This window comes from Heteronotia binoei, chromosome 11 (assembly GCF_032191835.1).
Source record: "Heteronotia binoei isolate CCM8104 ecotype False Entrance Well chromosome 11, APGP_CSIRO_Hbin_v1, whole genome shotgun sequence".
Lineage (NCBI taxonomy): Eukaryota > Metazoa > Chordata > Lepidosauria > Squamata > Gekkonidae > Heteronotia > Heteronotia binoei.
In genome coordinates this window covers 55,922,644-55,940,645 of record NC_083233.1, presented here as the reverse complement: position 1 = coordinate 55,940,645, position 18,002 = coordinate 55,922,644, and the positions used below count along the sequence as shown (strand labels likewise).

Here is an 18,002-nt window from a genome sequence, read left to right as displayed (position 1 = left end):
GATAAGAAAATGTAAAGTGAGAGTGGCACTAAGAAACTTCAGTAGCCCTTTGGCTAGCCTGGGGCTATGATTGCATTTTATGGTGCACACATACAAAAAAAAAATCAGGTCTGAAGAAAGATGAGGGGACAACAAAGAGACACTGGGATGCAACAGATTGCCAGCATGTTATCCAGAGTCTCCATTCAACTGAGTGACTAAATTATGGCAATTCCTGGAATCCTGCAAGCAATTCCTTTTTTGTGCCTAAACACTTTCTGACTTTATATAGTGATGCCCATCCTGGTTTGCTGCTCATTTGCAGATTTTTATTTTCAATTTTCTTGCAGGTTATCTTCAAAAAAGAGAAGACACAGGTAAGGACACTGAAGGCTTTGGTAGTTAATTAAGCAAACTAGCAATAACTTAAATGTAGCCATCAGCACAAGTAATTTTTCCCAGCGGAGCAAATAGTGGCTCTCTGGGACTGTTTCAAGTAGAGAAAACAGACCAACAGGGAAGAATTAAGCCCTCTCTTTCTGTGTGCTGTGGTCCCAATGCAAATCAGGCTCCCACATGCCTGAGAGTTGATTTCCCAGCGCCATCAGTGAAGCTCCCCCCCTCCCCCCATGCTGTTTGTTCACAGTCCAAATCAGGAGATCTGAACAGGGAACTTGTTAACCATCCTTGTGAATGTTATAATCTATGAACTGGCCCCTTTATTAATTTATAGAGATTCAGAAGAAGGCGCTGAAACTTGAATAATGACAATGCTAGCACCTCAAAGGACTTTAACAAATGTGTTCCAAAGTGTGGGGGATGACAGTGATTTATCAGAGTCAAGGACCTGAAAATAGAGATTGTGCTTGGTAAATAGGGGCACTTAGAACAGATATTTTGAAAACAGTGTGTTGTGTTCATGTACCCAAACAACCATTGTACACAAACAAGCTTTGTGATCCTCTTGCAATGGTAGTGCATTAGAGCTTAGCCTTTAAGTTGTTCATGGAGTAGAATGACAGTCTACCAATTAATTGGCTCTTTTTTATTTAGTTCCTCAAGCCCCAAAAGCAAAAGAAAGGAAGAAAGAAAACACAAAAAACAGTAAGTAAAGGGGGCATGTGTGAATGCATCAGTGCCCCTTGGCTAAACTGTGCATTTGTTTGTGTGCATGGGAATTGGCTATCATAATGGTTAGAGTACTCTACTGATGTTCGTTTTCTTTACTCATCTTATGAATGTAGCTGATGCAAGGTAGGGGAACAAACCTGCCATTTGAGCTTGAGGTGTCAGATGTCATTTGCTTTTGAGCTCACGATGGGAAAGGGACAGCAAGGGCAGTATCCAGCATTTTTAGTCAACATTTAAAAAATTAAAATAAAAACTGCTATACGACCCTAGCACTCTAGCATTATAGCAATTATCACTTATCTTAAAAGTCCTCTAGTGATGCCACAGGGGAAAGGCAGTCATGCGGAATTGTTAGTCAAGAGTTGAAAAGAGCAAGAGTCCAGTAGCACCTTAAAGACTAACAAAATGTGTGGCAGGGGCTGAGCTTTTGTGTGTCACTGCTCACTTCTAAATACCAAGGTAGGAGAATGCATAGGACCTCCCATGGAGAACCTCCTCCTTTGTCGATATGCATGGTTCTGCATTTTTATTTGTGATGCAAGCATCATGGAGACTCCATGCCATGGGGACGCAGCCACAGTTATGCCTGTGAAGTTCAGAAGCTGGTAGTTGATGGGTCTGCCCTCTGGGCTTGGCCTAAAGTGCTGTGCTTTAGGGGAACCAGAGCTTATGACAAAAGAATTCCTTTTTAAAAAGAATTGTAGAGGTTTGAGAGATGGACTTTGATTGTTAGGAAGTGGCTCTGCCCAAGCATCCATGAGGACTTGGAAAAGATGACCCCTGCCAGCTGAAGGGAAGGAACACATTTATGGTTGTATATGAAGAAAAGAGCAGTTTGGATACAGCAAGTGAAAAAGTAAAGAGCAGATAGGATCTCCCTCTCTCTTGCTCCCACCCTCTCCCTCTCCCTCTGTCTCTTTCTCTCTGGGGATCTGATAGCCTGTTGGGGTGGGCCTCTATGCTTCTACCTGTGCTTTGCTTATATATTTGAAAATAAAGCAAGTATTAGAAAAATCATGCTATCCATTTCAAGTGCTCTTTTCTCCAAAGGGAAATAGCCAAGGTGAACTCCACCTCTGGAACTTCTTCCTCACCCTAAGGCTCTCCAGCTGATGAGAGTGAGCATAAGACCATAAGGCTAAGTAATGAGTTCATGCTAGGGGCTATCTCTAGAAAGAAGGATCCTAGGTATTTCCCAACTCCTCTTATTTAAACCTTTTTCAACTGGTGATGAATACTGTTTTTTGGTGGATAGTGCCAACGTTGCAACCAGCTTTTGGCAACCCGCTAAGGTTTTCAAGGCAAGAGAAAGCAAAGGTGGTTTGTCATTGCCTGCCTCTGCATAGCAACCATGAAATTCCTTGGTGGTCTCTCATCCAAGTGCTAACTAGGGCTGACTCTCCCAAGAGAGTCTGAGAACTGATGAGCTCAAACTAGCTTGGCCACCCAGGTCAGGGGGATACTATTTATTCAGTTAAAAAACAATGACAGAAAACCCCACAAAGCAACGAAACAACCCTCCCACCCCAACCATATATATCACATGGCAAAAATAATGTGGTAGCATTTACCCCTTTGACTGCTGATTATGCAAATAGATATGAGATGAAAGTAGAGATTGGCAGCCTACAACAGGGGTGGCCAGTGCTAGCTCTCTAGATGTTTTTTGCCTACAACTCCCATCAGCCCCAGCCATTGGCCATGCTGGCTGGGGCTGATGGGAGTTGTAGGCAAAAAAACATCTGGAGAGCTATCATTGGCCACCCCTGGCCTACAACAAAGAGGTAGAGATTGCTGTGCCCAGGGCCTTTTTTGTAGCAGGAACTCCTTTGCATATTAGGCCACACCCTCACAATGTAGCCATCCTCCAAGAGCTTACAGTAAGCCCTGTAAGCTCTTGAAGTATTGGCTATATGAGAGGGATGTGGTCTAATATGCAAAGGAGTTCCTGCTGCAAAAAAAGCCCTAGCTATGCCAAACAAAGCTGCCTATGTAAATTACTATGTTTACCCAAATGGAAGAGGGGCCTAAACGTAGAGCAGTCCCCCTAAGGAAAAGGTTATATGCAAAAGGATTTTTTAATTCATGTACATTGCTGTAACTTTTATGTGAATTTAAGATGGTGCCCTAGTTTTCATGGCAGCACAAGTGTGGGGGGGGGACTATTCTTCCTTTTGGGTAAATAAGCATAAATTTAGCACCTTTGTACAAGTCTTATTTTGCAGACTTTTAAAATAAAGTGTATTTAGTATATATATATATATATATATATATATATATATATATATATATATATATCTGCTTCTGCTACATTGGCAGAAGCAGAAATATATTTTCAGGACTCCCAAGGCTCTTTGAAAACACTAGAGCTAAAAACAGCCTCAGTTTTTTTTTTTTTTTTAAAGTAAAAGTAGGTTTTATTGAACATTTCATAATTCCATTTACAAACAATTCGAAAAGCATTCGAATTGAACATTTCATAATTCCATTTACACACAATTCGAAAATCTTATCCCGCCACTACTTCCCCTGCCCCCCACCCCCACCCCCAAGGAGCATCTAGGTAATATCTAACACAATTCTTATTTCTTAACTATCTAATTTATTTATCCATTGATATAACTTATTCCAGGTCTTTCTTGATTCTTGCAAGTTGCCTCCTCTTAATCTAACAGTAAGATTATCCATTTCTGCAGCCTCTAATATTTTCTGTACAAATTCATTTCTGGTTGGTATTTGAGAATTTTTCCAGTACTTAGCGTAAAGAATTCTGGCGGTAGTTATTATATGTAGTAGAAGTTTTTTGTCATATTTAGTTAGATTCCCTTTACATACATTTAGTAGGTACAACTCAGGTGTATGGCAAATATTGATTTTTAATATTTTCTGTGTCCAAATGTTTACTAAAGCCCAATACTTTTTGGCTATTTCACAGTTCCACCAAATGTGATATAGAGATCCCTTCACCTTTTTACATTTCCAGCAAGCATTAGAATAATTGGGATATATCTTACTTAGTCTTTCTGGTGTTAAATACCACCTATGTGCCATCTTATAGATATTTTCTTTAAAGAGGGCCGATCTTGTCAACTTTAAGTTTTGAGTCCAAATTTTCTCCCAATATTCCAACTCAACACTATACCCAAAGTCTCGTAACCATTTAATCCAACTTTCCTTTACGACTTCTCCTATTAATTTGATTTCTAATAGCCATTTATATAATTTGGAGATAAGCTTTTGTCTGCCCTCTATTATAATATCAAATTCCAAATTTGTTTTAATAAAGCCCTTTTCTTTATCTCGCCCATATTTCGCTTTAGTTTGATTTTCAAGCCACCAGTCCAGTTTGACATTTTCATTCAAAATCAAATTACAGTCCACATCTAATAAACTTCTGTAATTGAGACTGGCACCCCAGGCATATAAGTTTGGATGACACGAGGCCTCTACTGGGGATAGCCATAGAGGTGTCCTAGGATAAATCATACTTTTGTACTCTATCCAAACTTTGTATAGTGATTTCCTGATTTCGTGTCTATGAAATATATTCTCTCTGTTGGGAGGAGAGTACCACAAATAATGATGCCAGCCTCTACTTAGTCCGGTGCCCTCTAATATCAATAATCTCTTATTTTCTAATGTAAACCAATCTACTATCCATATCAGGCAGCATGCCTTATAATATAAATTCCAATCGGGCAAAGCGAAGCCTCCCCTGGAAACGCTATCTTGCAGTATTTTTAATTTTATTCTGGGCTTTTTATTTTGCCATATATATGCAGTGATGAGCTTATTCAGTTGGACGAAGAAGGATTGAGATAGAATAATCGGTATTGTTTGGAACAGGTATAGGACTTTTGGCAAGATGTTCATTTTAATCGTGGCTATTCTACCAAGCAATGAGATCTGTAGGTCTTTCCACCTATTTAAATCCGTTCTGATTTCTGTAAGAAGCTTATCATGGTTATCCCTTTGGAGAGTTTTTAAGTCGTTAGTAAAGTGGATTCCCAGATATTTAATTTTCTTCTCGTAACAAAATCCTGATTTCTTTTCCAACAATTCTATCTCTTCTTTGGTCATGTTCTGTACCAGGAATTTCGATTTCTGAAAATTAACTTTGAATCCAGAAATTTTCCCATATTCTTCCAAAACTTTCATCAGATATTCAATTGAAGTCATTGGGTCCTCAAGTGTGAGAAGTAAGTCATCTGCGTACGCCCGAACCTTATATCTTTCTCCCTTGATATTGGCCCCTTGGACTCCATCTTCCTCTCTTATTTTTATTAATAATAATTCCAGAGTAAGTATAAATAGTAAGGGGGACAGTGGGCATCCCTGCCTTGTCCCCCGTTCTATTTTGATCGGATCTGACAAGTTTCCATTGATATTGACTCTAGCGCTTTGGTTGGAATATATAGCTCGAATTAGTTTAATAAAAACAGCCTCAGTTTTAAAAACTGAAATAGATTCCCAGCATGCTGAAATCTACATATGAGTTGATTTTTAAAATTCCCACCGAATTACAGCATACCCAGAGTTCTGATAATACCTTTGGTGAGTTTGTGGCTAGAAGCGACCCTTGCAGGTACATAGACGTAGTTCCTAGAGATGAAGCTCCTTGCTTGGTCTGAGATGTGTTACTCACTTAGAGCTGCTGCTTCGTATCTTGATATATTGTGCTTCCATTACTTTCACATAGCCACAGACAACCTGTGCCTGGGAGCAGCTTGCCAAATTGTTCCAACACCTACAGGAGGCTAATGTTCTATTTTTTCCCCTCTCTCTTCCTTTTCAAAAGTGCTCGTAGTCAGCCACGAAAGTCCCAACGCCACCACCACCACCATTACCGCTCTGGCTCAGAGAGCACTAATTCCTTCTCGGAAAGCTGCGGAAGCAGGTAAGCATGCTGTGCACAGGTTGGGTTTTGCCGCTTTGTGTCAGCTGGCTCAAGGCCACGTTCATTTCACTACAGGATTCCTTGACCTGACACAAAATGCTTGTTGCTCATAGCTGTGATATTTTATAGTTAGGTGCTACACATCTTGTGACAGGCCCTTGTGTTTCTCTGACCCCAGCTGTGCATTCTGTACATACTCAGCTGCCTTTGGTAGTTTTCTTCTGCCACCCATTGCAGTAAAAAGTTATGAAAGCTAGACTGTTCCAGCTTAGTTTTTACATCAATCCTTGAACGTGTGTCTGTGCACACAGAAGGAGACGCCAGGATCTCCACCTCTTTTTTCCCTATCTGTATTATACAGAGTGGTAAGCTGCAGTACTGCAGTCCAAGCTCTGCTCATGACCTGAATTCGATCCCGGCAGAGGCTGGGTCCAGGAAGCCAGCTCAAGGTAGACTTAGCCTTCCATCCTTCCAAGGTTAGTAAGATGTGTACCCAGCTTGCTGGGGGGGAAATGTAGATGACTGGGGAAGGCAATGGCAAACCACCCTGTAAAAAATCTGCCATGAAAACATCATGATGTGACATCATCTATTAGTCAGAAATGACTGGTGCTTGCACAGGGGATTTATAGTGTGAACTTAGGCATCTGCATTTGAGGAGGCCAATCCAGAATGTCTCCCACAACCAAAGTATCACATTTGACAGCTTTTATTGCTAAGCACACACAAAACAAAATAGTAAGACAAATCTACAGAAATACAGAAAACAAAAGAAATGATAATTTGGTCCTATTTAGATATTAAGTCTACATACATCTCATATTCTGAGTGGAAAATCAGTCAGCTGTTTCCCCCAGAAGATGTCTGGATTAGTAAAAGGTGACAGGCTGACCCTGTTAATCTAATCCACTGACACACTTGCTTCTTTGACACTCCTATTACTAGGGCTCTTAGGGTAAAGGAATTCCCCATTCTGGATCAATTAAAAAGTAGATGCCAATTTAAAACTCCCCCCAAAGGAAAATGGAAGCAGTCAGTTTTTTCCTTATAAGCCCAGCAAACACTACAGTCCTAGGAGTGAGTAAACTAGTGGACTGGATTAGGACAGTTTCAGTCCTAAAATTACAAAGTATTGTTCTTGGGAAATAACAGACTCAGAAGAAGTGGAGTTGCTGTAAATGTGAGACAAGATATAACACCATATAATGCGATGTTTGATAGAATAATATCAATCGGACTTCAGGGAAAACCTATCAACATAAGCATCAGTCAAATTTATGCCCCAACTACACTTGAACACTTGAAATTGAACACTTTTATGCAATCACACACCTAAGCAAGATATGCTATTAATCATAGGTGGGGAAAAGGAAAGGTCCCCTGTGCAAGCACCAGTTGTTTCTGACTCTGGAATGACATTGCTTTCACAATGTTTTCATGGCAGACTTTTTACAGGGTGGTTTGCCATTCCCCAGTCATCTACGCTTTCCCCACAGCAAGCTGGGTACTCATTTTGCCGACCTCGGAAGGATGAAAGGTTGAGTCAACCTCAAACCGGCTACCTGAAAACCCAACTTTCACCGGGGATCAAATTCAGGTCATGAGCAGAACTTAAGACTGCAGTACTGCAGCTTTAACACTCTGCACCACAGGACTCTTAATCATAGGTGACTAGAATGCAAAAGTGGGGAACAAAGTAGAATCAAACATTGTCAGAAAATTTGGGCTAGAAGCATAAAATGAAGTAGAAGAGCAACTCATAGAATTCCATGAAGACAAGAAGTTGTTCATTGTGGACATATGTTTCAGGCAACTGAACAGATGATTGTATACATGGATATCACCAGATGGCCAATACAGACATCAGATAGATTACATAATCAGAAGCAGAAGATGGAGAAGCTCTGCCCTATCTGCTAAAACAAGATTAGGAGCTGATTGTGATACAGACCATGAACTGTTAATGTAAAAAATTAGAATAAAGTTTCATAAAAGTACCAAAACATTCATAGTGTCAAAATACAATCTAAACAACATTCCTGAAAAGTTTAAAGGCTATGAAAAGAACAGAGTACATTACTAAGTTCAAGTGAATGGGAACCTGAAGAACTGTGGATCGAAACCAGAGATATTATCAAGAAAGAATGCACAAGGACTGTTCCTGTAGTCATAAGAAATGAAAAGGCCCAATGGATGACTGATGAAACTCATAAAATTGCTAAAGATAGATGAGAAGCAAAAGTAAAAGGAGGCAGAAATAGAATCAGAAATCTAAATGCAGCGTTCCAATGACTGATCTGTAAAGACAAAGAGGACTATTATAATAAACAGTGCAAAGAAACAGAAGAAAACAAAGAAATAGGAAGAACATGAAATCTATTCCATAAGATCAAAGAAAACAGGAAATTTAAATCAAGGTTAGGTATGCTGAAAGATCAACATGGAAGCATATTAACTGAATAGGGCAAAATAGATGGGAACAAAATACTGAAAAGGCTATACAGAAGAGCTGAAAGCATGACAGATTCCTTTCAAGAGGAATCTTTTGAAGAACTTGCAGTTTTAGAAAGTGAAGTGAAAGATGAACTCAAAGCAGTTTGGAAAAACAGATCACCAGGAGTAGATGGGATATCAGTAGAGCTATTTCAAGCTACAAAAACAGAGTCCTTCCAAATGTTAATAAGGATATGCCAACAAATATGGAAATCAAAACAGTGGCCCACAGACTGGAAACACTTGATGGACATTCTGGTTCCAGCAAAGGAAACATCAAAGACTGCAGCAACTACCAGGCCATCACATTAATTTCTCATGTGAGTAAAGTGATGCTCTTACATCAAAGCCTATTACCATATATGGAATAAGAAATGCCAGACGTTCAAGCAGGATTCAGAAAAGGAAGAGGCATTAGAGATCCTATTGCAAATTTACATTGGTTACTGGATCATACGAGAAAATTGCAGAAGGAAATCAGCTTGTGTTTCATCAGATCACCACAAGCCAGATGTGATTTAATGGCACTTAATACACACTGGGTCTTCTCTTACATCACCAAAAATCATGTGGGATGCAAACTAGTGTAGGATATGTGATGGAACAGACTCACAAGCCCTCTTTCTTTGGGTTCCTGGAAGGCTGGCAAACCCTGCAGCTGTCCCAGCTCTCCCCTTGGTGACACGACCCTTTTCCCTTACTCCCATGTGGGGGGGGGGGGGGAGTTACCAAAAACAAACTGGGTTGTAACCACTACTACCAGAAAACCAAAGATGATCTCTTGCTGGACAGATTTCTATATCCAGCACTCTACACCCGGGTTGCCGTTTGGAGGCTGTGCCTGGTAGTCATTTCTCCTGCTTTGCTCCTACAAGCTAGCATGGGGGCAATCTATGACACTTGTGAGCTATCAGGCTCTAGGGATGGCAAGCTTACCTGCTGCCCTTCCCTGTTGTGTGGTCTGATTGCAAGACCAAATTGCCGCAGCTGGTTTATAGAGATCAGGCTTTGAGCATTCAAAATGTAAGTTTAATAAACAAGAATAAAAACCGTTATGTGTTGGTCTGTTCAAGCATCAGGCTGTTGAATTAAGGTTGACAGGGGGGTGAACTTCCACCTGTGATGCTTAAAAGCACTTGCTGGGAAAAGAAAGTGAGCATCCTCATTTTAGGATAATTGAAGTGAGAGGTTCTGGGCCTTTATTTTAAAATGTGTATCTTGGTTTACCTAACTCAGCTTGAGGCACCTTACAAAACAAAATAATAACATAAGAATAAAATTCTAGCATCATACACATGGAGGGGGGGAACCAATATCACAAAAGCAGCAATGAGATAAGCCATAAAACATCAGCCATAAAATCACAGCTCATCCTGTGTAAAAGCCCTGCTGAAGCCAGGAGAGCTTTACAGCTATTTCTGTCACCTGGCAGAGAAGTACGTTTCTACACATCAGCAGGGAGAGCACATTCTGGAGCCTGAGGGCATCTGCAAGAAGTCCCTTTTAAAGCACATACAGAGCAGTCCTAAGCAGAGTTTTATAACCTTCAAAGTCTACTGAAGTGAATAGACTTAGATGGCTGTAACTCCACTTAGGACAGCACTGCTAAGTGTTCTGGTTTCCAAGATGCTCAGACAAACAATAGACACTTCAGCTCACTCATAGGGGTATTTGGGTACTTTCTCATGACCTAGAAATCTGATATATGGTACAGGTGTCATGCACAACTGCCTGCTTATTGGTGGGGGCAGATTTGAAACAGGATTTCTGTCCATCTTTCCATCAAAGGCAGGAAGAGCCACTGCAGGCCTGGAAAAGATTATCTCTGGCCCTCATATTCTAAAGGATACCCAAAATAGATTAGAAAGACACCAGCCCCAGCTAGGGTTGCCAGCTCCAAGTTGGGAGATTTTTTTGGTGGGGGGGGTAGAGGCTGTGGAAGGGAGGGACCCCGGTCGGGTGTAGTGCCATAAAATTCATCCTTCAAAGCAGCCATTTTCTCCAGGCAAAGTGATCTCTGTCATCCAGGGATCAGTTGTGATTCTGGGAGATCTTTAGGCTCTACCAGGAGGTTGGCAATGCTACCTCCAGCCTTCTGTGGTTGTGTACCCTGCCTTTCAGTGTAAAGTTGCCAGCCTCCAGGTGGGGTCTGCAGCTCTCCTGGAATTAGACTTGATCTCCTGAGTCTCCCTGGAGAAAATGGCTGCTTTGGAGGGTGGACTCTATGGCATTATACTCTGCTGAGATCCTACCCCTTGTCAAGCCTCTCCCTCCCCAGGCTCCACCCCCAAAATCCCCAAGTATTTCCCAACCTCAAGTTGGCAATCCTGTTTCAGTGACCCATAAAGAAGGAACTCAAAATAGGTTTAGGTTTATTCGATTTATATCCCACCCTCCCCGCTAGGCTTCCCAACCCTCCCGCCCTGGCGGGGGACCCCAGGATTTCCACCCTCTTCCCCCGCTCTCCAAAAAAATGGAAGCGGGGGGAGAGGGGGGAAACGGAGCTGGGGAGCGGGCAAGGCCGCTGCGCCTCACCGCTGCCGCCCCCTCCCCGCCCACCGCAGTTGCTCCTCCGAGATGGGCCCAGGCTGAGCCCATCTCGGAGGAGCAGCCAAGAGGCGGCAGCAGCACAGGGGAGGGCGAGGCAGGCCAGGAGCATGGCGAGCCGCAAATCCGGGCCCTTCTAGGACCCGGACTTGCGGCTCGCCACACCCCTGGCCCGCCTCCAGCCCCCCCTCCGCTTCCACCCCAGAGGCGGAGCGGGCGAGGCCGCCGCTGCCGCCTCTTCTCTGCTCGCCATGGCTGCTCCTCTGAGATGGGCTCAGGCTGAGCCCATCTCGGAGGAGCAGCCACGACGAGCAGAGAAGAGGCGGCAGCGGCGGGGCGGCTCGCCACGCTCCCCGGCGCCGTTTCCCCTCCTCCCCCTAGCTCCACCCCAGTGTCCCCTGGCTCCACCCCCAAAGTCTCCTGGCTCCACCCCCAAAGTCCCCAGATATTTTTGGGGTTGGACTTGAGAACCCTACTCCCTGCCAAAGCAGGCCACAGATGGCTGAGGTAATTCTACACCTTCCTTGAAACTAAAATGGCATTCATGACTCTTTGGTTATTAGGGAAATCTGAACAGTATCCCTCTGTGGCCTATATCTGCTGTTCCACATGCAAGCAGGCCACATCATCTCCCCCCCCCCTTGTTCGGTGAGCAGCCCTCTTGTATGAAAGGTGCCCCTTCCAAACAGGCTCCATAGTAACCACTCAGCATTGTGTTCCGTTTAGGCCTAGAGCCAGGTTCCAGGAGGAAAGCCGTAAGACTAAATGGAAGCGGTCCCAGCATTCTTCAAAAAGCTCTAGGAAGTCAAATGGCTCCACAGAGGTGACAGACCCCCTTCTCCTCAGCCACGCCACCCAGAACAACAGCTTTCCCTCTGCCACGGAAGTTGTAAGTATTCCCCCATCTGCTTCCTTCCTCAGTTTAGGCCCAAGGAGCCTGTGTGAAATTTTTATGACTCAATTACAGCCATGTTAGACGAAGTTGGTTTAAAGTTGTATTCATTATTAATGGAGTGGTTCTCTGATGTATTAAAAGCCATTCCTCCACCCTGCATTTTGCACAAGGGGGGGAGGGAATTGCTCAGGCTTTAGCCCATGAATAATAAGGAGAAGACATTTACCAAGGAGGTGGCCTCGGGCAATGATATTTTACAGGGACGTGTCTGTTATGTACCTCTTCTGCTTTGTGGATGAGCTCATTCCCAGCTGGTTCCTGTGCCCAGTAGTTCAGGCCTCCCAGGCACGAAAGATTAAACCTATAAAAGAAAACATTTACATCTGACAGGATGTGGGGGGAGAGGACAGTTATAGGTGAGGAGATGTTTACCACCACCCCTCCCCATCCTCCATCACAAGCTAGTATTCTTGCTGCTCCTCGGGATGGTAATAGAGGCTGTGTGAGCATCCAAGAGGAAAATGCATGCTCAAGTCCCAAGGGCATTCTTTTTTACGCGTGGGAGATAGAGTGATGGCTTGGGTCCAACATGTGCTGTCAGCTCGAAGCAGCAGCGTTTGTTTGCACAAGAGGCACGCCCAGAGGAGTCTCATCCCAGAGATCCTGTGTGCCCTTCCAGCATTTCCAAGCTAAACAGAAGACGCTTCAACCAACGTTAGACTTCCCGAGATGTTGCAGTCCTAAATTTGGGTTTCTTGCAGTGATGGGGAGACCATTCCATGAGAGGAAGGAGAAGCTTGCATGCCTCTTTCATGCCCCCATTTGGGCCCAACCCACACAAGATGCTGTTCAGGTCTGCAGATGTGTCAATGAGCTGCAAAAAGCAGCTATAAAGAGAGATATGGATCAGGGCACAGAATTGGGGAAGTCGAGAAGTAATTCCTCCCTATGCCACATGATCCTCCTGTGCTGCTTTTATGCCGCAGGGTGAGATAAAGCAGATACCTCTACTGTGCTTGTCTTTTGTCCTTAAGAGGGGAGGCATTTCTGATCAGGTAATCAGTGCAGGGGTGGGAGTGTGAAAACCCCAGACTTCCACTGGGCTTTCCCCAACACACCAAAGCTTTTTGCATCTTCTCCATTACATTGCTGAGCCTAGTTAGTGGCCTTCTAACATTTAAGAGATATAAATACCTTTGCAACACCTCTGTCCTCTCTGCAAGGGTCCTGGGCTGGTTTCAGGTTGGGGGAAGCAGGCATAGAGTTCCTTCGGCCCTCTCCCCACTCTTCCCACCGCCAGGCCGCCCATTCATGCCTGCTTGCCATCCCACCCACCTGCCAGCCTCCTACCGTACCTACTTCTGTTCCTGCGCCCTGCCAAGGCCCATGCTCACAGCTGCCTGCAGTCTTTTCCCCAGTGACACCAGGCACTGCTTGTGCCAGGGAGCATGGGTTGCAGAATGCTAACACGTGAGTGGGCAAGGGAGGTTACCAGAAGCCCTGGGCAGGGCTTTTTTTTGTAGCAGGAACTCCTTTGCATATTAGGCCGCACAACCCTGATGTAGCCAATCCTCCAAGAGCTTACAGGGCTCTTAGTACAGGGCCTACTGTATGCTCCAGGAGGATTGACTACATTAGGGGTGTGTGACCTAATATACAAAAGAGTTCCTGCTACAAAAAAAAAGCCCTGGCTCTGGGCCCCAGCAGCTGCCCCACCTCAGTGTATGTTGACACTGCAAGGATTGGTGCTTCCTGCACACGCACCCCACTTTCCAAGTTACTGATGGCTCTTTTTTGCTGTGCACCATCTTTGATTTTTTTCTCTGTCATGGTTTGATGTGCATGGCTTTACATGCTAAGGGGCTGCTTGACTGAAGACAAAAGCAATTGCCCTGTCATCTGTGATCACGTGTAAGGCACCAAATGAACGCCATCATGCGGGGTCACTGGAAATGGCAGGTTGTGTTTTATGTGGATACCATGGACCCCTTTTGCTAACAGCAGTGCTTTCTTCCAGCATGAGAGCATCCTTACATCATCAGAAGGAAGAAAGCACTACCATTAACAGGACAGGTCAATAGATCCAATCTCTTCCACTTTAGCATTCATGCATGTACCTTGACATGTGCAAATGCTAAAAATGAGGAGCATTGACCCCCTTCCAAAACCAGAGATTTCATTTCTAGAGACCTAAGAAGTGGGGGCCAAAAAGACAAATAAAAGCTGTAATAGTTCGGGTTTGGGGTGGGAAGGCTGACAACCCTTATGGTACACTGTAAAATGAAGCCATTGTTATGTGTTCATGTTGCCATGTTGGGAGGATAAACTTTAAGACTTAAGTATTAATGTGCCACTCTGTAAAATCTCATTCAGACATCCCCCACTGAGATTGCTTTCAAAGGCACTAATTAGGAGTTAATTTTTTTTTTAAAGACTACTGTTCAGCTTGAGATGCTAGGGAGCTCAGTTCTAGGGTCCTTCAAAGTTTAGTGGGTTGAACCCTTTATATTAGCTTGCCAGTTTTCATACTGTCCCTTCTCCAGTGGCTTTAACAGAAACCAAGCTCAAAGGAATTGGTTAGGGAAAGCATTCTCTGTCGCTCTTCATGGCAGGAAAAGCTTCATTTCTGCATGCTAGGTTACTATGAGAAAACTGGCAGTCCTGCCTTCATACCTTAAAGACCTCTGCCTCCCACTGAGGGTTGGGAGGTTTAATCTCACCCCAGGGTTTCTTTGCCATTTGCAGCTCACCATAGCCCCCTGATGCACAAATCCTTTCTTACGAACCTTACCTACTTTCTACAGTATGAACCAAGACACAGGGCAAAACCCTTTCTAACTCCCTTCTCCCCATGGTGAAGAGTAACAGAGGCCAAGCAGAGTTTCTCCTTAAGCTCTTCAGCTATTCCCATTTGCCTCTTTGCTCACGGATGAGAAATCAGCATCTGTCGAACGTAAAAAGAGCATTCTGATTAATAGCACTCTTGCTGTTAACACTCAGTGGGATGAGAGAAAGTGGCCTTTACCTGCCTGTTTGCCATGGGCGGCTGAGATGTGAAATAAGAGGACCATGCAAAGGCCTCCACACTGGGTTAAAAAGTCCTTTGCCTGCAACTTGGCTTAAGAGGGAGTGAACTGGGCAGACAAATCCTGTGCTGCTAGCCCTTTGGCTCTTGCCCAATTCAGAACATGGCTTCTGTTAGAAATTGGTTTCTAACAGCTTTCTTTTTAAGTATTCCATGTGTAGAATACAAATTATATACACAGAGGCATACCCACCTCTGAGAATGAAGTAACAACATCTGACTATTGCAATTATATTAGACTTCTAAGATTAGGAAAGCATTTAGTGGTAGGAGATAAAAGAGAGTTATTTTTAATGTTGTGCTTTTAAATCACATTTAAATATATTGTTTGCATAAGATTTTACATGTATATAGTTATGTTTTATGGATCAAATCCATCTTTAGGAATGCTCAACTGGTCTTGCACAGCAGCTTAGTAGTTCTGGATGCTAACACACCATATATTGAAGTGAGCAAGCCTGAGACATTGCCTCATGTATTAAGAAGGCATGGAATGTTCATGAACATTCAAACTTCTCAGATGTTTGTAAGCCTAGGGACAGGTGGAACAGCATGCTGTTGGATGATACAATAGGGCAGCAGTTCCCAGATTTTTTGGTATGGTGACCGAAAATGTTTTGTCACCCTAGGGAAACAATGACATTGGCACCCAACTAATTCAGCATTCCATTTTCTGCAATGGCTAACCAGATGTTTTTGAGAACCCAACAAACATCACACAGAGGGCACAGCTGCCCTCCACTAAGAACCCCAAGCAAGTGGCATTCCGACACGCAGCCTTTGCATGTGGAGGTTATATTCCAGCCCTTGACCAGCCTCTCCTTCTCCATTACTCCCTCTAATCCCTCCTCATTTTCTAAGAAACTCACTCTAGTAACCCTCAGGACACATTTTACTTGATCAACATGTCTATGCAGGGAAGAAGAAAAATACCAACTAATGTGTGACATGGAAGATACTGTTTCCAGGGTCAGATCTTGATTTCCAGAATACAAAAGAACGCAATGGGAGGGGTAGCCATTAGGGAGAGCCGGCCAGTGACCCACTCTCAGACACTTGGCAACCCACTTTTGGATCCTGACCTGACCCACAGGTTGAGAAACCCTGGAATAGAGGATATGCAGCATTATCCTTGTGTTGATCAGCAGTGAGACTCGCATGTGCAAAAGTAATATGTAAGAGTGCAGTGTGTTAATGGAGTGATAGTACTGATATATTGGATGTATGTATACAAATATATATTAACAGGTGAGAGGGTGAGAGAATGGACACAGAGGAATTATTGTAGATGTATACATTCACACACTTGTTCTTTTACTCAGATCTCTGCTTGTTGTAGTGTTAGGTATCTCCTCCCGGGCAAAGGAATTTGAAGTGAGAACATTAAAAAAAAAAACCTCCCCTCTCCCCCCTCCCACCCCAGGAGTGTTTTTGAGTGTGTTGTAAGATTGCCGGTTCCATATGGTTCAGAAAATTGATATCCATCTCTCTCTGAGGGGCCATTTTGAAACACAGTAAATGGGGCATGTTTAGCGTAATTGGAAAACAGGTTACGATTATATTTTCGTGCCTATTAGAGTAGATGGCCTCTTGAGCTAAGCATTCAGTGAAAATTAAAGCCTAAGGTGTAAGTGGAAGTCTTCCTTCTTCCCCCACTTTCCCCCCTGCCTCAATAAAATCATGTTTTACCCAAACCCAAATTTAATAATAACAGCCCAGTCTGAACCGTGTTTAATCAAAAGTTGCCCCACTGAGTTCAGTAGGATTTACTCCTTCATCAGTATGCTTCACCTAAACAATTCAGCTCCAGTGGTGGTTATACATCTTGCATGTGCCCCACCCACCCAAAGAAAACCCAGAGAGGCAAGGTTTTCCTGTTTTCTACTAAAATGAAGACAAACTGTAAAGGAGGCTAGAAGAAGACATGCAGATGCAATGAACATAACACATTAAAATAAATAATAGGAGTGAATTTGGGTTTTGTTTTAGAAAGTTCACACTGGCTGGCTGCTGACCTGTGGAACACTTTGCCACTAGAATCTTTCATGGCCAGTAAATCAGTAGTTTAAAAAAAAGATTAAAAACCATGGAAATCAGGAACTTAGTTATATAGTGGTTGTGGGCAGCCATCTTAATGTATAGCAGATGATCTTAAAGTGATACAGGTAAGGGATGGACTGCGGGGACTTAGCAACTTCCTGTATTATTTACTTCTGCCTATCTGTAATGCTTTTTATCCCCTCTTCCTCCACGGAGCTCAGGACACTGTACCTGAGTCTCCCCTCTCCATTTTATCCTCACTACAGTCTTGCAAGGTAGGCTAGGCTAAGCAAATGACTGGCCCAGATCAGCCAGTGACCTTCATGGCTAAGCAGGGATTTGAACTCAGATCTCTCTAGTTGTAGTTTGACACTCTATGCCAGGGGTAGCCAAACTTGCTTAACATAAGAGCCACATAGAATAAACATCAGATGTTTGAGAGCCTCAAGACAAGGAAGGAAGGAAGGCAAATAGATGAGGGAGGGAGGAAAAGACTGAGGAAACTGAGGAGCCAACAGCCAGCAATTCCTTGGGGGAAATCTCATGTGAAACTGTAACTCACTAAAAAGCCTTAAACAAGCCATTGTTTCTCGGTTTCAGCCTTTGTCTACTGGCTTACCTTACAGGGCTGTTGCAAAAATACTGAGCTCAGCGTTCACACACACTTCAGTTCTATTGATCACATTTTGTCTTCCCCATTCAGGCTTTATTGGGGTCCTGCTGGCTGCCAGTTTTATAGAACCTGCTTGGCATTATCAAATGACCTATTCTGGGCTAAAAATGCACAGCCCTGTCAGCCCTGTGGTTGTATGTCCAAAGACGGCCTAAATGAAGCACAAGAGCCTAGGAAAGTTTTTGAATGAGCAGAGGAAAATCAGACCTCGTCAGCAAAGAGCAAGTCAGCACTGGCTCCAGGCTTTGGAGGCTCCTGGGAA

General features: G+C 43.5%; 1 protein-coding gene across 4 annotated transcripts in view; it reads left to right on the top strand.

The window, feature by feature from the left end:
- Positions 1-269: 269 nt before the first annotated feature.
- SRRM4 (serine/arginine repetitive matrix 4) overlaps positions 270-18,002 on the top strand; it is a 37,330-nt gene continuing 19,597 nt past the window's right edge. For all 4 annotated transcript variants that reach the window (XM_060250000.1, XM_060250001.1, XM_060249999.1 and 1 more), the window contains exons 1-4: positions 270-356; positions 1,033-1,083; positions 5,909-6,007; positions 11,774-11,936. In XM_060250000.1, the coding sequence (XP_060105983.1) occupies positions 274-356; positions 1,033-1,083; positions 5,909-6,007; positions 11,774-11,936 (396 nt within the window). In that variant the 5' untranslated portion in view covers positions 270-273. The remainder of the gene's footprint in view (positions 357-1,032; positions 1,084-5,908; positions 6,008-11,773; positions 11,937-18,002) is intronic.